Source organism: Carcharodon carcharias, chromosome 3, assembly GCF_017639515.1.
Source record: "Carcharodon carcharias isolate sCarCar2 chromosome 3, sCarCar2.pri, whole genome shotgun sequence".
NCBI lineage: Eukaryota > Metazoa > Chordata > Chondrichthyes > Lamniformes > Lamnidae > Carcharodon > Carcharodon carcharias.
Window position 1 is genome coordinate 58,354,151 of NC_054469.1, and position 20,657 is coordinate 58,374,807.

At 38.1% G+C, this 20,657-nt stretch overlaps 1 protein-coding gene across 15 annotated transcripts in view; it reads right to left on the reverse strand.

Annotated features, from left to right (window-relative positions):
- Positions 1-642: 642 nt before the first annotated feature.
- The window catches only part of si:ch211-285f17.1 (sickle tail protein), a 587,788-nt gene continuing 567,773 nt past the window's right edge, over positions 643-20,657 (reverse strand). For 13 of the 15 annotated variants that reach the window (XM_041184075.1, XM_041184080.1, XM_041184079.1 and 10 more), the window contains 6 exons: positions 17,948-18,091; positions 9,958-10,077; positions 6,108-6,182; positions 4,221-5,972; positions 3,592-3,720; positions 643-2,854 (listed from right to left, as the gene is read on the reverse strand). In XM_041184075.1, coding sequence (XP_041040009.1) covers positions 2,357-2,854; positions 3,592-3,720; positions 4,221-5,972; positions 6,108-6,182; positions 9,958-10,077; positions 17,948-18,091 — 2,718 coding nt within the window. In that variant the 3' untranslated portion in view covers positions 643-2,356. The remainder of the gene's footprint in view (positions 2,855-3,591; positions 3,721-4,220; positions 5,973-6,107; positions 6,183-9,957; positions 10,078-17,947; positions 18,092-20,657) is intronic. The other 2 variants (XM_041184076.1, XM_041184090.1) reach the window with 2 other exon arrangements.

Here is a 20,657-nt window from a genome sequence, read left to right on the forward strand (position 1 = left end):
GCACAGAGCATCTCCATAATGAACTGGGCAACATACAGACTTGGGCCAATAAGTGGCACATAACAATTGGATGCCACAGAACCAAACAATGACTCTCTCTAGCACAAGAGAATCTAACCACCTCCCCATGCCATTCAAATGGTATTACCAATGTCACAGATGGCAGACTCCAGTATCAAAATTTAACGAGCAGTGACTATAACCAACTTAGCTCTGCAAACAATTAAGGATACAGAGTTATATTTCAGTTTTTACAGGAGCACTGATGCAGTCAGACATTAGGAAAGCTGTTCTGCAATATCAATATGCTATAAACCAAATAAATTAATCAGCTTTCACCGGAATTAAAATTTGGGATCAGCTGACTTTGCTTAAGTGAAATTATCACTGCGAAGTATTTAAACAATGGCAGTGTGCAAGGCACAATAGGTGATGCCGTGATGTTCCATTGCTTTTTCTGTTATGTTTTATGATTGGAAATCTTAATTTCCCAAGATGCAGAACACTCCCATCCCAATTAGCTGATTCAATAGGATATCAGTAGTGTTTCTGGAGCAACTTATCCCAGTAATGTAGTCTGCTTAAACAAAATTCCCAAAGGAGTAGCAACCTTTTAATAGGACACAACAAACAATTATGAAGTGCTTCTATTTGTTTATCTTTTATCTTAACATAGAGACAACAGCAATATTTACAGTACTCTTCAAAAGAAAATACTACTAAATTTATTATTACTCAAAAGGACAAGAAACAGAACTACAAGCATGCGGCCCTTTATTTCATCGCATCTTCACAAGGCTAGAGTTTGCAGTTTACCACAATGCTGTATTTTACAATATAATATGTTTTACAAATAACAAAACTCTGTACAAAAAACTTCTGGATGTGCAAACATGCCCCATCTTATAGATCACATATACCCATCTGTTTCTTAAAATATATCTTATAATAAAAAGGCATGCAAATAAACAAACTTTGGTACTAGAGTGAAAACTATAAGCATCCCTGCAGATTTATAAGCAGATATATGTATATATATATATATATATATGTATGTGTATGTGTATGTGTATATATATATATATATATCTATATCTATATGCATAGCTTAATATACACACACAAAACATCAGTTTTACAAGTCTTTCAAATGTGGTTAACAGTCCTCAATAAGCATCTGCAACTAACAAACTAGCACTCACTTTTGTGAAAATAGGCAAAATTAGTTTTAAAAAACAATTGTACAACTGGATTTTTAAAGGCTATTAAATGGAGTACAAAAACACAGCTTTGGAGCAATTAGAAAGGAAAGTCAGCTATACATAAAAACTGAAGCAAAATAGGAAGCAGTTTTTCCATTCATCACTCCAAAAAAAAAGCAATACTCATGTCTTTATTATTGAGAGGGAATGGCAGTACAACAGACAGTATATCTACAACATTACACCAACCTTGCACTCATCTAAATCATATATTTAGTCTTCATTATCATGTCCCTTTTCATTGTCATGTGAAAGATTAATTATTTATAAGCACTCCCCAATAACGAAAATTGCAGACTTAACTGGAATATTGATTATTTCTTGCCATAATGAAATGTGTAGCTAAATATGGTTATTTAAAAATGCAACAGGTCATACATTAAGCGGCAGGCAGCTGCCCTTGACCTAGTATTATTAGTTGCAAGGAAAATGCACTTGCTAAGGGTTAAAAAACACCCATCAAATAAAGTGTTCGTTTCATATCCTTAATATAGTGATAAATCTAGCAACAAATATGCTGAATAGGTATAATTCAGTGCAAACTGTGTGTGCGCGGAGTTACCTTTTGACCTATACTGAATATAATCTTACATCTGACAATTTTCCAGGTTTGCCCCTGCCCATATGGTTAATGTTTTGGCATGGAATAATTTATGTTAGTCTTGAGTCAGCATCCCAGTGTTCATTATTCAAACTTTACAATAGTTCAAGCAATATCAACTGTGCAAAGTGAAAAAATACTCTGTATACAAAACAATGTGCTTGAAAAAAAGTTGCCAGCAGGTGAATGTCTTTGTTATTATGCTCAATGTTTTAATGTGCAACCTTTTACTATACCACCTGATTTTTAAGTCTGGTTAAGTAGAACAATTATTTACAAAATAAACACTGCAAGCATCCATCCTTCACAATTCCTTGTGGTTTCTAGGGAAAATCAGTGTTTGCAGTTTTACAAAGACCTGTTAATTCTGACTGCTGAATGCACACTATGTGAGGAACTTTACAGAATCATAATGAAATTAGTAGCATTCTACTGCAATTTTTTTTTAAAAGAAAAAAAAAATGAAAGATGGACGGGTTCCAACGTGCTGCCTCTACGCCGTTTCTTTGACAGTGGCCATGGTGAATTTGCTCTGGTTCGCGTTCTGTTGCTTGTAGCTTGCGAAGCTAGCGGTATGGATTGTCCGGATGCTCTTCGCACCTTGAATCAGTGAGGTGGGAGAAACTGGGGAGGGGGAAGAGGATGAGGAAGATGGAGAGGGTCTACCATTTGTGTGTAGTGGAAATGAAAGAGGCTGACCTTTGCCTGTTAAGGCAGAGTTCTGAGCGTGAAGCTTAAGGGAGCCATTAGAAGAAGAAGGTATATGGGACACAGATGGAAGTTGAGCATTACGACCTGCAGTTGGTGTGAGAACATTAGTAGCAGATAAGGGATATTTACTGGAAGTACTGGGATGGTTAGTGTTATCATTGCTAGGACCAGGCACAGAGCTTTTCCCAGAGCTAGAAGAAAGGGCAGGGATCTTAGAAGCAGGTAAAGTAGGGGAAGTAATCTTACTCTCCCCACCAGCTTTCTTAGTACTTCCATTAGCCTGCAAACAAAGATGGCAGGAGATAAAGTTCATCAGAAAGCCAGTAACATTTTAGCCATGGGGCCTGCCACAATAGCCCCAGGCTGACAAAAGAAATAACAGTGCAGAACCTTATTATCCTGGTGAGCCTTGCAGGAGTTTAACGGACCTGGTAAATCCCACAACATATAAATGTGGAAAGAAAGAAAATAAAAGAAAAAAGTATGAATATTAAGGATTATTAAAACCATGCTTTTCTACTAATAGAATGCAAGCCTGGGGGAAAAAATCTAATTAACCAGTAATTAATACTCTAATTCATTCACTAGACATAAATTTTCACAGTAGTTAGTTCAGATGAGTCAGTATTGGTTAAATCTGGTTACTTCAGCCATTCCAATGATATACTAAAACCCTGATGGAAAATAAATAGGAAACATTGCAATAGCAAGTTACTTGTTAAAGGGTTTACTGCACAAGGGGATACAGATGTACATAAGCAAGAGGTTACTGACAGAGGAACGGGAAGATACTTAAGAGTATTACAGCGAAGACACAGAAATTTCACACAGTTCGTCAGCATTTATAAGCTGATACCAGGTCCGGGTTCATAATTTAGTTCAATAATTAAACTGAGATAATAATAACATTGAAACGTAATGTCAACACTTTGTATTTTAAGAAGGAAGCATTTTAAAATTGACAAGAATTATAATTCCTTTCATTATTTTCTGGACAGACTTCTAGAACAAAACTACCTGTCGGAATTGTCGCTGGGGGTCCTGAAGCTTCTGTTTTGTCACCTTTTCCGTATTTCCCTGTTGTTGTCTTATTTTTGATCCCACAGAAACTGGCATTCTGCTGGTTGGGGACATCAGATTTGAACTCTGAAAGAAAATTAAACGTCACATTTAAAACAAAGCACAGTAGGTTCTTACTCCTGTGAATGTATATGAATCACAATGAGGATTAGCAGATATACAGGAGATCAGAAAACAGATTGGTTATCGTGAATAGCATCAAATGGATCACCATTATCCTGTTAGGAAAAACCATTTACCTCCACATGCACAGTGAACAGAATTGCAGTGCCCTTTTCAACCAGATTCAAGCTTGATTAGAAGGTGCAGAGGCAGAAAACAAAAAGTTACTTTACAAGAAGCATACATTACCTGAAGGTCAAACACCCAGTTAGACCAAAGCATCATTACACTTCCAATCAACAAAAATCAAATTGCTTAATTGTATCAGTCAGATTAATAAACAATAGCTTTCCCCAACACCACTGTTCACCAAACCATTAACCAGTTATGCTTCAGCTGTTAGATACCAGAAAAGGGAGTCACATCACCCGCATGAACAGATAATAAAGAATGCAATAGGACACCTGTGATTCACTTGCTTTTGTGGAGATTTTTGGAAGCAGTGGTGGTTTGGTCTTGGTGTTTTGAGGTGCCTTTGCAGTGGGAAGCAATAGCTGATCAGTAGATTTGTTTTCATCCCAGGACACAGCCCCTTGAGATAATTCACAGATTTGTGAAGGGCAGGTTATGTACTCTTCCTCCTGTTCTGCTATCTTTGGGCTCATTTCACTGATTGTTGTTTCTAATTGTTTGATGGTTTGCTCAAGACTATCCAAGGTCTTGTAGGTATTTTTCCGAATCTGATCGGTTCTGAAAGAATTAGATACCACATCAGTGGAGCTATGATGCTTTGATTGTGGGGTTTTGATAGAGGCTTCATCTTTGCTGTTTGATTGTACAATCTCGAATCTTTTCGCTTCCTTGTGCTGTTTCACTGTTCCATCAGGATCTTCTTCATCTTCATAAACCACTACCTGTAGCGTTTTCTTCCCAGTCTTTGTGCCTGTTTTAATAGCCTGGGTCAGAGCTGCAAGTTGTTTTTTGGGGAATTTGAATTTAAACTTCTTCTTGGTATCAGCCTTATTTGCAAACAAACCTTCTGCATTATCTAATTTTGAATCATCATTTTCTATAACATCAGATTTACTTTCTTTTGGTGCTTTAACTTCAGCAGAACCAAAGTGGATATTGTGTCCATGGCCACTAGATTTATTGCATACTGAACTAGTTGCCAAATCCACAGGAAAAGAAATTCTGTTTGAACGCACTTCATCATTATCCATTGCAGATTCTGCTAACACTTCTGTATCACTAGAGATTTCAGCAGCTTCATTCTCTTCGTCTATTTTCTCTTCTGCCATCATCCTTTCTAAATCTTCATCACATTCCTCAAATACTGTTGACAATCTTTTGTAAGCTGATCGGATGTCCATTGGTTCATCAAAGATAATAATTACTGGTTTTTTATCTGTGAAAAGCACCGGGTCTTCGTTCCCAGCCTCCTGATAACTACTCTGACCTGCTGTTATTTCTCGATTTGCATCGATGTTCACTGTCTGGATATCTTCTCCTTTTTTGTTCACTATGTCATTGACCTCTCCACTGGACAGAGCCTGGACCTCAGTGTTTGTAATCATAAATGCTATGTTATCACTTGATGGGGACTCTTCTCCAGAGGAACTTGAAGAATCAACATTGTCCAAATATCTGATAGTAGCTTTTTTGGAGGTCTTCGATCTCAATATTACCTGTTGGCTATAGTTTTCCTTCTGATAACTTGAGTCTGCTGATGGCATTTCACATTCTTGATGATCAGATTTATTAGATGTTGAATCATGTTGGTCCAGAATTGTAGTGGATTGTTGTACCACAGGTATTGTCATGCATGTCCTCATAATTGGGGAGCGGACACTCTGCCCAACAACCTCCTCAGATGTGGAAATATTTGCACGTACTGAGTTATCCAGTCTACACACTGAATCAAAAATTTTCAACCCATTTTCCGTTTCAACCTCTACAACTGATTCATAATTTTTTATTGCAGGCATGTACTCTCTCTCTGGCGGGGCATCGTTCCTATTTTGAACAGATTGATGGACAACGCGCATTATATCTGGCACAGATTTCTCTTCGTCTTCCAGGTATTTCAAGGTATCCTTTGCATACAGCGAAGGCACAGAAGTGTCATTCTGCAACTGAAACTCAATTTGAGAATGACCCGATTGAACATTATGGAATACGAACACATTGGAAGTCATCGGCGCATCACAAGAAGCCTGTAAAAACAAAAAGAAAATATACAAATACAAGAATATTGTATTTTCTTTGAATCAAAATATCCATGGAATATAATAGATGTCAGTAATTTAAAACAAAAGTGCTCTCAATTGCCACCATTTTATGTTACTTACCGCAGTGGAATCCAGCAGAGCCTTATCCTCAGTGTCTGTACACATGGCTTGTTCACCGTAAATGCCTGATCTCTGCTAGGATATTTCATTATAACAAGTTATTGCACAACAAATGCTCTGTAGACCAATTGTGAACTGTAGTTAAGCAGAGCAGATTTACCTAGAATTTAAGATCTGCAATATACATTAGACAGTCACCCATTTATAACACACCTGCTGTGCTTCACTCCATTACAAATGCATTACATAACTAAAAATATCTCAAGTCCACCAACAAAAATATCTGCATATAGCTTTATTCTTTTAGTCATGCCAGATTAAGCATTCTCGAAATGAAACCAAAGATGCAAAATAGGTGTGTTATAACTGAAACCCGCAAATTATCTCAAGACTGGTAAAAAGCAGCGATTACAGATTGGACAAGTCTTTAATTAGTCACCTCAATTCAAAATCCGAACAGCTCGGAGCGTCAGATCTGAACCTTCTAAATGAAACAATGACAGCCCAATGACTATTGCCAATAGTCCAAGCTCCGACACCAGAAAAGCAACAGTAACACCTAGGTGCTCAACAGCCAAGCTTAAAGTGAATAAAACTTACTTTTAAAATAAATTAAATTTTGCAGCAGGCATCCTTTGTAGAAATGTGCATCATGTCACACACAGCAAACTAAATATCTAATTCAAGTTTGAAATTGTTAGACATCTGTGATATCAGTTTTTATAAAATTTTAATTCTCCCATTTCACAAATGTTTTCATGTTTATTGTTGGTTAATCATCTTTTTCAGCATCTGCATTATCTATCACCAGAATCCAGACAGAAATCAGTAAAGGTAATAGTAGCAAAATGGAAATACAGCTAGTACAGTTATTCTTCAGATTGTGTTTGAATGCCATGGAATTTTCTGCAAATGAAGAAAAATCTGGCTTTTCGGCACAGAAACTCCTTCCTTTGCACTCTGTAGGGAGTGTTCCTTTTACAGCAATAATCCATGCCTCAGACTGAAGCCTCCATAACAGCATTTTTAAAAAAAATATATGGATGGTACCAAAATTAACACAGTGCCTCAATTTCTATTCTAGAAATCTACATAAAAGCTGTTCAAAAATTGAAAACACAGATGTTTAAAAATAGATTACAAACACAAAACTCTGCACCGCAATCAAACAAGCGGCACAACAAACTCCCATTATATGAACTGAATAGGAAACACAAAAGTAGTGCTTTTTAAAAAAGTAGGCTTCAAAAATTAGGCTCAATAGTTATTTTGTAAAACAACTGGAATGCTTGCTGTGCAATACAGCAGCATCAAGGATGTTCAGATAATAGGGGTGGCAATGAATTACTAGCCGTGATTATCGCTGCTTTCTCAAACTTCAGCAAGGAAGAAAGAGTTGATAGCATAACTAGAAATGTTTTTCTGATTGCTTCAATTTCAACCTTTCAGAGAAATCATAAGTGAGACCACGTTTACATATGTGTACTTCATTTAAATTATGCATTTCAGCAGGAGGTATATTGGTTTTACACTGTACGTAGTTAAAATTTAGCTAAAACACACCTTTCGGTGCAATGAAATATTTGATTTGTAGCGTTTGTACTTTGTGCCTGTCCAGTAATTTTTTTGGCAAACTTGCTGCATGGAACTCTGATTTACATGAAATAATCAGCATTTTTTATTAATGTTTGCGACCAATCAAGCGCTCCTCTATATAAATAAAGGCAAAATACTGTGGATGCTGGAAATCTGAAACAAAAAGAGCTCCTCTATATTCTTACTCGTGATCCAATGACTCTTGGAGAAGCGTAACTACTACTATGTAAAGTGAAGTGTGAAACCAGTCTTCTACACACATTTTATCAATGTTCGAACTCATTTAAGAGGAGCACTGGCTCCCTTTCTTGGCTTGGCTTAAAAGAGTAAGTGAATAAAGTAGGGTTAACCAGTGAGTCTTCCCACTAAAAGCATGGAGTGAACCAAAAACTAACAGATCTCTCCAAGAGTCAGGAAAATCAAGACATAAAATTATTCACAGGTCATACTGCTCCCCCTAGCTTACAGGAAAAGGATGGCGAACACTATAGCACATTGGTGGTCTAAGGATTTATTTTAAGCACACTAATATTGTTCTGCCATTCTAAGGCATTTGAAAACTTGACATAACCCAATCTCAGAGCCACCAAGGGATAGTGCATGCTTACAATAGGATGTAATTCACTGAGAAAACCAAAAGGAAGGATCTACGCTAGTTTTCAGCATTGATCATTTTTTTTGATTCTACAAAGCTGTAAAGAGGACATTTTACATGCAGCCAAGGAATGATCAATTTGAGTAACTGAAGTGCCTCGAATAAGCACAATGATTTTACAGGCTAATTTAAATTAAATCATCCGTATTGGAGATGGTCAGAAAAATGCACAAGAGTAGTTTGCTTTTGAGCAACATCAAATCTCTTGATGTGAATTGTTAGATTAATGTACCAATGGTTAATATATCCTAGTGCTGATTCTGCAAGCTTCATGTTTTGATCTAGTGCAAGTGTTTTACTACATGGTCAGATTTCAGAGTATTTTTTTGTTTCCTTCAATCCTTTGGTTATGATTTAGCAGAACTACTCTATCCATTCTTAGGAAATAAATGCTTTTAGTTCAGGTTCAAAAATATTCAAAATTTCAAAGTAAAACAACCTTTTTGATGTTTTACTATCTTTCACCAATTTAATGGGATTATAGCAGAGAGCTGGAAAGACTGCTGAATGAAAAAACAATTGCAATAATCAGAAATATCCTTCAAGCAAATAAAACAGAGTTCTACCTACTGGCAACAGCAGCCTAACGTTTAAAGAGTGTCGATCCCCAGCAAATCAAACGATCAGAACCTTTTGGGAAAAGCAAGACTACTATATTGATCATAATGCTATAATTTTTTTAAATGACTTTTTCTTGCCAAAGAAGGGTACATTTTGAAATAAGACTCTGCAGTTTGATCTTATTTATCATTTTGCTTCCAATGGAGCTTTTGTTTCTAAATGTTAAAAGACCTCATCATCCTGGTTACTATGCTACAAAGGCAACATTCTTTCCGATGAGCTACACATGACGTACATCAACACTATCCACACGTATAATATTATTTCCTATATTACAGCCATATGCATATTACTGATAGTTCTTTTTACTTTTCATAATGGGTAGGTTTATGAAGGAACTAAATGCAGGAACTTGTTTAGGAATATTGAACAGTGTAGTGATACAGCACATTTATAAATCTGGGAAAACTTGGAGGCTCCATTTTGCAATCACCTCACAAGGAGTTTCCTTTTTTCGTTATGAAAAATGGGAATTAGGGACCAATAAAAGTGGGATGATAGTTGTCTTACCAACATGTAGCAATGTGAGGGAAGTATTATTTGCTATACATGTTTCACAATATTTAAAGATCAAAGTGGCACTGAGTGACAGGGGAATACAATTAGTGCCATTGGGGAAGAGCAGGGAAGCGAGGTTAATTGGTTAGCTTTTTCCAAAGAGCCAGCACTGATTGGCCAAATGGTTGCTAAATCAGCTGGATTATTCAATGCCACTATTTTGACAATGTGTTACTGGCCAGCCTTCAAAATAAAAGAAAAAGTCTCCAAAATCATTTTATTTTAATATTTAATCCAATTCTATGGAGAGCATTTTTGGTAACATTTATAATAAGGAATTATCTAAGACACTTTGGCTGGAAAGCATACAGTGTTCATACAGCTATAGAAATTAGACGAGAGAGGAGTAGTGTTTGATTAGTATTGAAGCGGAAAAGATTGGAACACAGCAAGCTCACATTCTGATACCAAAGATGTTACCTTCTTTTCTTTGGGTGATAACAAGGCTGTGGACCTTACATCTCTGGTTTGCATTTCAACTTTCGGCTGTTCAACAACTGCTTTTGAACTTACATCCATAACTGAACATTTCTGGAAAGCCTGAGAGATTAAAGTACAGGATGTTAGCCAAAAAAAAAAATCAATCACACATCACCTTACTGCAGAGTCCAGGAATTTCAATTATGGAGCTATAGGGAAAAAAAAAACACAATTCAAAAAAAGTGCAGTCAAACCCATGCTGTGTCTGAAATTTAAAAAAATATTCTTTAACTGCAATATTTAATCAATAAATTGGCATTGGGCAGTTTATTACTTATTCAACAGCTAACTGCTCAAATTCATCACTAACAAAGTCTCTGAAGAATTTAAATGCAAAGATAGCTGTTTTGAGTTTACTGGATGCCAATAAATTCTGCAAATTATTGACAAATTCTGTTTTATTGTCCAAACAGGTGTCAGCCAGGGCTCAGTTGGTAGCACTCTCACCTCTGAAGATTGTGGGTTCAAATCCCACTCCAGAGGCTTGAGCGCAAAGTCTCGCCAACACTCGAGTGCAGCATTGATAGAGTACTGCACTGTTGGAGGTGCCGTCCTTTGGATTAGACATAAAACTGAGCTTCTTGCTGTCCGTTCAGGTGGATGTAAACAACTCCATGATGAGAAGAGGGGAGTTATTCTCTAATGTCTTCCTAACTAATAGTCATCTCAACCAGCACCACAAAAAAAGATTCTCTGGTCATTATTGCATTGCTGTTTGTGGGAGTTTATGGTTCATAATTTGGCTGTTGTAATTTTTTATTTGTTCATGGGATGTAGATATCTCTGGCTAGGCCAGCATTTATTGCCTATCCCTAATTGCCCTCGAGAAAGTGGTGGTGAGCTGCCTTCTTGAACCGCAGCAGTCCATGTGGTGTAGGGTCACCCACAGTGCTGTTAGGAAGGGAGTTCCAGGATTTTGACCCAGTGACAGTGAAGGAATGGCAATATATTTCCAAGTCAGGATGATGTGTGGCTTGGAGAGGAACTTCGTGGTGTTCCCATGTATCTGCTGCCCTTGCCAACTGGCATCAACCTACGCACTGTAAATGACAATGGCACAGTCAGCCCTGTCGAAATCCTCCTTCCTAACATCTGGTAGCTAGTGCCAAAATTGGGAGAGTTGTCTCACAAACTAGTCATACTTACAGAATCATACCTTTTAGACAATGTCCCAGACACCACCTGGGAGCCCTCAACATCGATTCTGGCCCACATGAAGTCTTATAGCATCAGGTCAAACATGGGCAAGGAAACCCCCTGATGGTTCCAACCTACTACCCCGCTTGATGAATCAGCACTCCTCCATGTCAAACACCACTTGAAAGAAGCACTGAGGGTGGCAAGGGCACAGGAGGACTTCAATGTCCATCACCAAGAGTGGTTCAGTAGCACCACTACAGACCGAGCTGGCCAAGTCCTAAATGATATGGTTGCTAGATGGGGTCTGCGACAGGTATTGAGGGAACCAACAAGAGGGAAAAACCTACTTGACTTGTTCCTCACGAATCTACCTGTCACAAATGCATCTGTCCACAACAGTATAGGTAGGAGTGACCACTGTCTCCTTGTGGAGACAAAGTCCCATCTTCACATTGAGGATACCCTCCATCATGTTGCGTAGCACTACCACTGTGCTAAATGGGATAGATTTCGAATAGGTCTAGTAACTCAAAACCGAGCATCAATGAGGCAGTGTGGGCCATCTGCTGTGGTTTGATACAACTGAGTAGCTTCCTAAGCTATTTCAAAGGACATTTAAGAGTCAACTACAGGCCAGGTAAGATTTCTTTCCCTAAAGGGCATTAGCGAAACACAGGATTTGATAGTATGATAATCGACAATGGTTTCATGGTCACTACTACTGAGACTAGATTTTAATTCCAGGTTTTTAATTATATTCCACCAGCTGCTTTGGTGGGATTTGAACCTGTATCCCCAGATCATTAGCCTGTCCAGTGACATTACCACTACATCATCATCTCCCACTATTCCTACTTTTGAACTATAGTCATTGTTGTAAAGTACTTAATTGACCATAAAGCACCTTGAGGTGTCCTGATGTCATGAGAGGTGCTATATAAATGCAACTTTCTTTATGGCAGAGATCAGCTTCCAATTCACAGCAAGCAATAGGACAATTCCAAGATTTGCTGTACAACCAAGATTTGTCCATCAAAACTGCTGATATCACAAAACTACTCAGTAAAACAACTTAAAGGTAATAGGCAGCTTTTACTATTTATAGTTCAGCAACTAAGTATACTGTATGCAAAGTATCCAACGTTCTCAAATTCATTTAGGACAGAATGCCTAATAATTTTGCATATAATTTGCGTATAAACATTACTTTCTGAACTTCACAAGCTGATGGTACATGTTAATTTCATTAAACATTTTATTTTTTATAATACATTAAACCATAGGCTTGTCTTTAATACAAGGTATTTCATTTTGGCATTCATGAGAAATAGTTCCACAACTGAACCAGACATGGATAATTCATAACATATTAGAAGCCTTTTATGTCGTCTACGCTTCTTGTAAGTATCACGTTTACATGCTATAAAATTTTCACTGAGGTCATTTGTTGATAAACATCCCTATAAAATAGCTTATCCTCTGATTCACTACAAGCAAAATCAAGGGAGAGTTGGTGTTTTGAAAAGATTTGCATACAAGTTCTCTATAACATCTTTCCCACCCCAGCCCCACTCCCATCCAGCCTGAGGGAATAGTTTTTTGAATTCAGTATTTACTCAATCTGTATTATTTTCTACACTGGTAATGATTTAGCTTTAGTAACAATACCGTACATCACTACACATCAAAATATAAATTTAACTTGCTCACACAGTCATACTCTTAGAATCGAACAAAATTTCCAAAGTCCACACTATTAACACAGAACACAGCTGGACAGGATGCTGGAGGAGTCCCCTCTCCCTCCACCCCCATTGCCTGGAGGCCTGAAATTCCTTAGGTGCATATATTTCCTCCTATGCAGGATCTGTGCAGCCGCCCAAAGTTCAATAAAATGAATGAAACAGATTTTTCATAAGGACCTCAGACTTAACCAAAAGAAGTGGGGTAAAAAAAGCTACAGATTTTTTTTTATACAAAAAATAAAGTAGAAAAATACAGCCACAGATTAATGGGATAATCTATGCCACTAAAAACATATCAACTTCCTCTGAAACCTAGCTGCTCTGACACAGCAAAAAATGTCAACTATGTGGATTGTTTCCAATGATAAGCTTGTGAAATTGGAGCCTTCCAAAAGCTATGTGGTTTCAAACAGATTGGGTAAATTTAACTGTAAGGCACTGTCCTTGGTCGAAATTCTCTGGGTAAAGGATTGCAACTACCAACAGATCCAATATGAAGTATAATGTCTAACCCCGAGAGAAGATTGTTCTGCAAAGTACTGAGACAAGAGGAATTTGCATTTGTGAACATGGCTTCTACATTCATAGAAAAATTAAACATTACCTTAAGAGAAATGAAACTGCCGATATTATTTTACGTACTGTTGCACAGAATGTGCAAACAGTGCAAGTCTGACACATTTGAATCAGGAAAGCTGAATAACCATAAGGTTAGATTACAATGATAACTGCACAGCACTCAGTGTTATTTCTTAAAGGATTTGGTCTAGGATTACAGTATTCTAGTTAATGGTCACACTTTCATTGTAACAGGTTTACCGCAAACATTTGACCAGCTGCCTCCAAGCATTTTAAAATCAGCACTTATCACCAAAATTATACTATTTGAGAGGAAGGATTTTTACTTTTTAAAAGAAAAAAGGTTAATACAAAGACTCCATTATCTTTGTTCATCCATGAACTGTTAAAATCAGAGCCGACGTGGCTTCCAGTCACTGATGTTTCTGTCCTAGTACTTTCTTTACATTTTGAATGACAGCCTTTGTATTAACATCTTTTTTCTCATCTTCATACTTTGATCAGTTCCAATATTTTGAAGTTAACCTGACCTGTACTCCATTTTCCCTTCAGTTTGATAACCATTTCACTCTGCTCCAAGTCCCCAAGAGCCATGGGGCAGCTGAGCAAACCTGTTCCGCAGCATCATCCAAAGCTGCTGCAGAATCAGTGCTCAGAGTCAATGGCTGGCTCAGCTCCCTGTAGGCAGAGGCTGTTGTCTACGCAATGTCAACAACAAACCAAGCTTCCTGGAAGAAATCCAAATGTGTTTAAGTGCTGGCACTCTACCCCCAGAGTATCTGTGCTTTGAATTGTGCTTCTTAATTTGCAAATCCCCTGCCCTCAGGCCATTTTGACAGAAAAAATGTCAGCAATGTGGATTTTTTTTCAATAATGGTGTTTTTTTAAAAATTTCTCTCAACAGTTCACAAATCCAGCTTTTACCCTAAAGTTAAGTTTTGCGAGATGCAAGACATGGGCATCATGTCACAAATGGCCAAATTATACACCCTTCTTCACTAATCAGGAATATCATTTTTCAAGGCCAAGTGGTGTTAGTCACATAACGTGCATTTCAATTTTGAAAAAAAAGCCTTTTGAACACAGGATGGTGGTTAAGTAATTGTTTTAACTGCTGTAATGGATTGGAGTAGAAAACCCTCTTTAATGACTTATTTCAGAACATTTCAGAGGATGAATTTCTCAGTTGAGAATGTTGAAAATTCATTTTTTAAAACATTCCCACACAGCCTGTATAAATTCAGCTTCTCCAGTCTTACAAAAAACTTTTATCTCATCATTCACAAGATGTATTTTTGCACACATTCCAACCTTAAATCCCAGTGTTCATAATCACTCCAAAAGTCATATTAGAAACATGTACCCTATTATCATCTGACATCTGTGTCATATAGAGAAAGGAGCAGCACAATGCTAATGAAATGTTACTGAATCATTTATTAGATTAACTCAACCATAAGCATTCAATGCAACTTCTCCATATACATTGCAAAACAGCCAGTTGAGACTATTCAACCTTCAATTTGGCTTTCTTCATGAAAGTATTATGTACCTAGCACACTCAGATCCAAAAAACACATCAGCGAGACAAGCATAACAATTTTGCTATCAAAGTAAAGAAAGGGACACAACACAACAGGTGCTGCAAACTTCTTATTCACATTAGCCAATTCACCAAAAACCCACTGCAGGTAAATTGGTCTGACAGGCATTTCACAATACTGCATTCAAATGGAGGCTCCAGCTTTCCTTGTCATGTTAAGCAGCAAATGGCACTTGTCAAGCAAATCGCAGCACATGTGCCAGAAAGAATAACAAAGTGCAAAAAAGAGAGTTTGCTAAAACATCTTTGAATAATTCATGGTGAAGTTGCATTAAGTACGATCAAATAACCAGCTGACAAACATGTTCTGATGTGGACATCCTTTCAAAAGCTTAACTAATACAATTGCCCCACTCCAAATTTAAACTGCGTCCAAACCAACTGCTCAATCCATTGACATTTCTTGGAGGCACATTTAAACAGCACCATTCATTGTTCACTAGCTGATTGGTTTTCTCAATTTACCAGTTTAGTGTCTGGTTAAGTAAGGCATAAATATTAACAATTTGTTGATTCTGCAAAACAGATTCAGCCAGAAAGTTCTTTTCTCCCTCTTCCCTACTTTCTCATTGCTAATAGCTTACTATTTCCCTTTTTCATTACTGAACTGTCTATACTAGAAGATGGCTCTATAATACAGGCAACCAGGATCCAGAGCTTTACAGGGGCACAGAAGTTATGATGAACCTTTATAAAACACCGGTTCAGTCTCTGGAGGATGGTGTCCAGTTCTGGGCATCACACAGTAAAGGAGGACGTGAAGGTTTTAGAATGTGCAGAAACGATTTACGAGAATGGTTCCAGGGCTGAGGGACTTCAGTTATGTGGATAGATTGGAGAAGCTGAGGTTGTTCTTTTCACAGGAGAGAATGCTGAGAAAAGATTTGATCAATATGTTCAAAATCATGGAGGTGTCAAGAAGAGTTGATAGAGAGAAACTGTTCTCATTGGCAGAAGGGACAAAAACAAGAGGACTCCAATTTAAAGTGATTGGCAAAAGAACCAATTATGACAAGAGGAAATACTTTGTTTTTTACACAGTGAATGGTTAGGATCTGAAGTACACTGCCTGGAAGTGTAGTGGAGGCAGATTCAATCCTGGTTTTCAAAAGGGAATTGGAGAGAAAACATTCGCAGCGCCATGGAGAAAGGGCCGGGGAGTAGGACTAGTTGCTTGTGCCATGAACCATCATGAACATGAAGGGCCAATCGGCCTCCTTCTGTGCTATATCCATGCTATGCTTTTATGTAAACCTATTCTTTTGCTGAATTGTGTGGTTTATACTGCAGAGCAAATTTAGCAACTGTGGATCAATTATGCCTGAATATTACAATGCAATCACACCAGCAGACAAAGTCAAATTTCTAACTTCATGAACATGATCAGAGCTTTCCTGATGTTAGTGAAAGATTGTTAGAGACCAACCCACTATCAACCTAACCCAAGATGGACGACCACATCTAAGCAGCACTGGTGGCAGTTGTTTACCCTTGGCTGTAGCCAGCTAATGGTCAATGGAATCCCAGAAAGCTACCAGCCAAGGGATGTTTTGGTGCCATCAGCAGCTGTGCTACTGGTTTATTTACATTGAAGGCTTGCCTCTGGCGCCACTATTGCCATCTATAAAGTGGCCACGATATTAGTCTGTTTGGCACACTTCAGTTTGTTACTTTGGCTGTTTCTGGCTGTCCTGCAGTCTTTGTATTGTCTTTAAAATTCAACAATCCTACATGAAACCAAAGCAAAGGACACAGGAGAGTGATGCATTAGTGGTAAATGTACATCATTCCACACAACATCCTAAGGTGGTCAAAATAATGCGTAACACCGATTTACCACTTACTTCACCACAGCAACCCCAACCGCAATGGCATTGTAGTTAAATAATTAAGCTAGCGATACTGATCTAAGGTTCTGAGCAAGTGTTGAGGTATCGCTTCCCTCCTTTCCCCACAAAGTGTTAAAAAAATGGTCATCAAATGTTGAGGCAGCCATGTTTGCTGGCTGACAGTGGGTTGTACAGTTCAACCCCCCTGCACTGCCCGTCAGCTTTACATCCAGTAACCACTGAAAACGCCTCCTCAGCCCAAAACAAAGTTCCAAAGTCCAATTTCAAGATAAATACTCAAATGAAAGCAGGTACTTTCTGTGGCCTCTGTTGCTATGGATTCTACCGTGCAATATAAAACAGAACAGTTGTCACTACACTGAGACCTGAGGCACTATTGTAAAACAAATGCCTTATGGGCTGATGAAATAGCATCTGCTAATCCTCTAAAGACCCCACATGCATCTCTACACTATAATGAAAAGCAGTATATTTTTCATTATTCACAGATGTAAGGAAGAAATGTTTCTGGTTTTGTTGTTTTCAGGATACGTTCTCCTAACATTTCCCCCATCAGTCTCCTCAGGCCATGGACTAACAAATCTGAGATCGATCATCTCTCCGCCTTCTGTCAATGAGACTTCCAAATTACCTGCCTCAAGGCAACTATCCCCGATTTTCTTCAGTGCCCCTCATTCCCATGCCTAGTCTCTTTTGCCAGGTGCAGCCCACAAAACCAGAGTTGACACTGGGAATTTGGAGACACAAGGCTTTCAGCCTGCACTACACTATTGATAGGTTTAGATTAAATAGCATGAGAACCTACGATAGAAATGTTTTATAGCTCTAGTCATTAGAGTTTAAAACATCTATAACCTTAGAATCATCGCTCACATCTCAAGTAGCAGAAATAAAATGCAGAGTGCCGCAGTAAATGATCTTTGGGAATTTGACAACATTTGCACTTTTTTCTTAAAGCAGCTAAAATTTGTTTCCTTGCATTGATTTCATTACAATTGATAGTCAATATTTACCTGTAGTTCTGCCATTATCCTGTCACCCTCATCTTCATCTTCCTTGACAGCAGAAGCTGCTGCTGGGACAGGCGTTGATGCGATTTCCTTCACTTCCACAGGACTTCTTGGTGATTTCAGGGGTGCAGAGCTATTCTCTTCAGACTATCAAATAACAAAGGTGACAACATTCAGTTGGGATTAGTCCATGATGCAACACTGTTTCTTATCTGGCCGTTTAACTCTAAGACACTAAAAGAGTGGCTGGTGCAGGAAATAGAAAGTTTCACACTGGTGTGGTAGGTGCTGCTCTTCTGAAGTTAGACCTGAGGCACACGTTACCCCCAGCAAGTTGCAAGAGTTTTACTTTTTAATTTAACTATGCTCTATTGCACCTGGCCATATTTGATGCCAGCACTGGATGTCTGACCTGGATGCTTGTTCCAGTTCATAGTACTGATGCTTCTTTGCCTTATATAGCACAAAATACAGAAAACAAAATGCATTTCAAAAATTAAAATTCCAATGAATGTTTTTACACAGTGCCACAGAACTGTTGTAGATATTACACGCTCCAAAAATCTAACAAATCTATACCAGGAGCAAATTATTGCAGATGCTAGAAATCTGAGACAAACAGTAAATGCTGGAAAGACTCAGCAGCATCTGTGGTGAGAGAAACACAGTGAACATTTCAATAAGTGACCCTACACCAGAAGGGTTCTAGACATCGAGTCATCTACCTGAAATGCTAACTTTGTTTCTTTCTCCACAGGTGCTGTCAAATGGACATCAATACTGATAACAGCACTTCATATGTACAGGCATTCTAGGCAATCCATTAACTGGAACTCTGTCCCTCAAATGTAGAGATTAAGCAAGACAGTCACCCATCACCTGCTGGTCCATGGAGCTGGGTCATGCACCATGTAAAGCCTCAGGTTTCTCCCTTGGAGCTCAGAAGAGTTATTGTAGTCCATCTGCAACCACTCTGTGATGTCCGTGATCCAACTACGCCTAGGTCAACCCTCACTTTGTTGTCTATAAGAGGTCTCTGTAGCTTTTCAGCTCTGATCCAATGACTGAAATACTGGTGTTAGCTCAGTCATTTGAAATGTATCCTTAGGTTTATCTTTGATCACAAATTTCTGTTACAACTTCTAATTCTGTTTCTTCAATGGCTTTTAGATGTTCTGTTGTCACTTCATCCATGCCTGGCAATTTTCCTATGATATCAGGATGTTTGGTCCATCATTTGCCCCTATCTTGAGGACTCCCTTGATTTGGATCATCATACAATTCATTTCTATCCATCTTTTTTTCTACTGCATCCATTTCAAATAATATTTCACCATCTTTGTCACTAGCAGTTATTATCCCTTTCTATATGTCAAAGATTTCACCTTCTGGTGCATAATTCTCATTTTGTGATTTCCTTCCAGTTCCAATAATGAACCACAGACATTCTTTATTTTCTTTTCAATTTCCTCATACTCACAGGAATCTTTTTTTTCCCCTTTATATAATCATAGCTAGTATCTCATCGGTCATCCACTCATCCTCTCTTTTTCTTTTCTGTTTTAGTAATATTTCCTTTGCAGCATGTTGTCTACTCTCTTCTGTGTTTTTTCACCTGCTTTCTATTTTTGGTTTGGAGACCTCTGTTTGTTTTGATTCCCCAATCCCAAGACATTCATGCTTGGTATATACTTAAAGAATGAATGTCTCTCTGATGTTCTCATCCTTCAGCATGTTGATGTCTAAATGGTTGCACATCATTTTATTTTTTGGTATTTTCAGTTTTAACTTAATTTTGCCATTAGGAGACAATATTCTGAATTTATATCCACGCCAGGATATGTTTCAATATTCTTTATACTGTTTCTAAAATGTTGTGTCACCATCACAATCTATTGTATTTCTATACATCTCGTCTGTATTTCTCCAAGTGTGCAGCATTCTTTTGGTTGCTTAAAGGTGTTTGCCACCATGAGATCATTTTCTTGACAAAAGTCCATCAGTCCCTCCCGTTTATTCATTTCTCAATCCAAGACCATATGACCGATATGAGTTCCTGATGTTCCTTCACCAGTGGTGTTTAAGTTGCCCATTACAAGTACCACGTCTTTTGATTTAACTTGAACATAACACTTCAGGATATCACCATAAAATGCCTCTATTTCCTGCTCACCATGATCTTTTGACAGAGCATAAACTTGTATGACAACCAGATCAAAAGGCTTTCCTTCGATTTTGATCACGATCACTCTGAGATTGGCCACCAACCTTGAACTGATCTCCTGTATCTTATATTTACTAGGATTCCTACTCCATTCCCATGTTTCTCGCCTCTGGAGAAGTGTATCATTCTTCTTTTCCATCTGACCAGATTCTAACTGTAGGATTTCTCCAAGTCCTGCAGTTCCTATTGATCACTTGTATGCAGTTATCAAGCTTTTCTGCCTGACATAACACTATGGTCCATTTAGTGTAACAGGCTCAGATGTTGACCTCTCATGAGTTTAGGTCAACTTGGTCATAAATGTGCTGGATACTTTGTTGGGCAAAAGCTTCCCCTTCCCTGTCACTATCAGCTGTAGGGGGCCCAAGCTCGTTTGTATCTCTTATTCTTTGACTATGACTTTCCATGACTAACTGTGTGGCTTATATTGTGTAAGGGCCCAGATTCTTCACAGGTGACTGGCCATATTGCCTTACTAAGCATCATGGC